The sequence below is a fragment of the Centroberyx affinis genome, unplaced genomic scaffold (assembly GCF_046629955.1).
Source record: "Centroberyx affinis isolate AG114_WGS23_722 - 3 ecotype Tasmania unplaced genomic scaffold, CSIRO-AGI_Caff_v1 ptg003815l_1, whole genome shotgun sequence".
Taxonomy (NCBI): Eukaryota; Metazoa; Chordata; class Actinopteri; order Beryciformes; family Berycidae; genus Centroberyx; species Centroberyx affinis.
In genome coordinates this window covers 32,068-35,000 of record NW_027281677.1, presented here as the reverse complement: position 1 = coordinate 35,000, position 2,933 = coordinate 32,068, and the positions used below count along the sequence as shown (strand labels likewise).

Genomic DNA, 2,933 nt, shown 5'->3' with positions numbered 1-2,933 from the left:
GCCACTCAAAACTATGATGGCCAAACTCTGTTTCTTGCTCAAGGTGTCACCAGCAGCAAGCAATTAACTTAATAGAATATAATAGAATAGAATAGAATAGAATGCACTTTTTTTGCTACACACATACACGCCCACTTACACACATGAGCACACACACAAACCTTGGCAGGGGTGAGGTCAGAGAAGACGATTCCTGATTCATGGATGTGTTTCAATCCTCTGACTAAGTCCCACCCAAACCCCCTCACCACCTCTTCTGACAGACAGCCATCCTGACCAATCACAGCCTTCAGGGAACCACCTAACAGACACACAGAGAGAAAGACAGAGACAAAATGCAGGCATGAGAGAAAGAAAGAGAAAAGGAGAGAGAGCGAGACAGCGACCTTTCAGAAGAACCCACCTCAATTCAAAGTACAACAAGTGCAACAAGTACAACACAAACATAACTGGTTACATGTAATGGTGCATGTTGTGTGCTTATCAGGAGTGACTGACCTGTACAGAGCTCCACTACCAACCAGAGGTGGTTGCTGGTCTCATACCACTCATAGAAGGACACAATGTTCTGATGCCTCAGATCGTGGCTCAGACGGACCTAACAGGGGACAGACACAATAAATCATTATAGTCAGTGTACTCTTTATTGCAAGTCTTGAAAGTGAAATCCACCCTAATACACAATTCACAAGCACTACATCCCTGTGATCTTGGCTAGTTTGGGAAAGATTTGGGAAAATCAACAAGTTTCCCCAAAAAGCTAGCTAAATTTGTAAATCACGCTGTTCAATGGCTGGTAATTTCAGGCCCTTTGGTCTCATTACTGCCGATGATAGCATAGTTAATAGAATGTAAAGTTAATATACTGTAAGTCTTAATAATCTGCAGTATATAAACTTTGAACCAGTGCTGAATAGTCAGTGATTTCAGGTCTCTTGGTCTTGTCAGTGCAGAAGAAGCTGACATAGCTGCTAAAATATAAATGTAATAGACGTCTTAATAATGCTTAATGTAAAGTTTGAAGCACACTCTTACATGGTTAGTGATTTCAGGCCTCTTGGCTTTGTCGCTGCAGATGATTGCTACATAGCTGAGGCTGCCCTTCCTTCTGCCTTTATAGACCACAGACCTGCTGCCTGCTCCCAGCTCCTCATACAGGATGAAGTTCTCCATCTGCTGTGGAAAGGAAATAGAAGACACTGACAACACATCACCAGACCTTTTAGAGAAATTTGACAAACAATGGTTAGTTCTTCCATTTATGAACTTACTTTTTCACCATTATAGCATATAAAATTGGTTAGCTGTAAAAGTTTTAAAACTGATAACTGTGAAATGGGCTGCACGCATGCATGATAGCATCTGATAAGATACCTGTCTCTCTGTGTTTTACTCCGCCCCCCTTAATTTGAAGGGAAAAACTGACAGAAAATACTTTTAACTGGAGATTCCCTGTATAACAGTGGGGCCAGTAGAACTATCAGAATAGTAATTTATATAGTGTTATATTTTTAATGTGCTAGTTACCTTCTAGTGGATAACATAATACTGTAATTAAACTGTTAATTAAACTGTAACCCCACTTTGGGAACCCTGAGCTAGCTTATAAGCTAAAGACCACGATAACGTTCCAGAGAAAGTCCACAAACAAGCTGTGAAACGTCCATTCAAAACAGTTGACAGTTTGTTCGCGACTAAAGTTATAGCATTATTTCACAGCGGTATTTGAGAAGTAAGGTGTAGGAAATGGTGCACGTAAAAGTGTAAATGCCACGGTGACACTTAACTTACATTAAAATATCTTTGCAGTTTTCGTAACAGTTGCTTTCAAGTGAGTTTCGCACTGTCTTCTTCAACAACCCGCCGCTGTTTGTTACCGGAAGCGTTTTGGGCCACGTTATTCTAACTACAACAGGGACGGCAAGACTTACTCTGGAAAAGAAAGGGCTTAAGATATTTACCAAAGTCGTTGTTTATATACATCTGAATTTATTACGGTTAAGAAAATGCTTACTCGTACACCCAAATCAAGCGTAACTTTAGTTTTTATTTAGATATTTTTATTGGTTTTACCCAGACCCCCCCAAATGTGCTATTCCTGCGTTGCCAGGATACAAGGCAGCACACAACAGGCAGCATGCAGGCAGGGCAGGATGTGCAGGACGATAACTACTCAAAGGCCTATAAAACAACAACAATAATAATCATCATCATCTTTTTCATCATTATCACATACAATTTTAAAAAGGTCATTTGAGTCTCTTTTTTTTTTTAGTATAAGTAGCCTAGTACAAAAAAGTTATTCAGTCCAAGCATGAAGCCAGCCAAAGTGTAGGACAAATAGTTTGTAGTTTGATTTGTAGTTTCTAGTTTAGTTTGATTTTGTTTGATAATGTAATTAATCCTGATATTATATTGGTCTAGTCTGAGAGTTGTGATGCTGGATGGTTGATTCATCCGTCTTCTGACTGAAGTGAATTTGGGGAGATCATTTTCAAGTGTAAAGCTCTTCATATATATATATATATATATATCTTTCTACAAAACTGCATATATAGGGTTTATGCAAGGTGGTTGTCCCATGTAGTGTAGATATTTACCTCACTTCCTCAGGCTGGAGTAGATGATCAAATAAATGACACCAAATTTTAATAGTTATATTATTGTCATAGACTTTAGACAGAGTTCCAGGCAGGTACAGAACAGGGGGTTATCTAGTGCCGCCTACAGTGAACTGTTGCATCTGAAGATCATAACCTCAGTTATGTGAAGAGAGAGACTAGGACCTATTCCAGCTGAGCTGCTGTCACTGATGTGAATGGTGACAAGAGACTTGACATCGCCTCCTTGAAATGGCAAAGTTTGTTAAACTGCTATCAACTACAAAGTGGTCTCTTGTCAACTTTTTACAAACTTTCTAAAAATAAGTATGG

At 39.2% G+C, this 2,933-nt stretch overlaps 1 protein-coding gene across 1 annotated transcript in view; it reads right to left on the bottom strand.

Moving 5' to 3' along the window:
• ulk4 (unc-51 like kinase 4) overlaps nt 1-1,840 on the bottom strand; it is a 92,500-nt gene extending 90,660 nt beyond the window's left edge. The window contains exons 1-4 of the mRNA XM_071541182.1: nt 1,792-1,840; nt 1,036-1,199; nt 499-598; nt 162-301 (exon numbers count right to left, since the gene is read on the bottom strand). Coding sequence (XP_071397283.1) covers nt 162-301; nt 499-598; nt 1,036-1,173 — 378 coding nt within the window. The 5' untranslated portion in view covers nt 1,174-1,199; nt 1,792-1,840. The remainder of the gene's footprint in view (nt 1-161; nt 302-498; nt 599-1,035; nt 1,200-1,791) is intronic.
• Nucleotides 1,841-2,933: the final 1,093 nt, after the last annotated feature.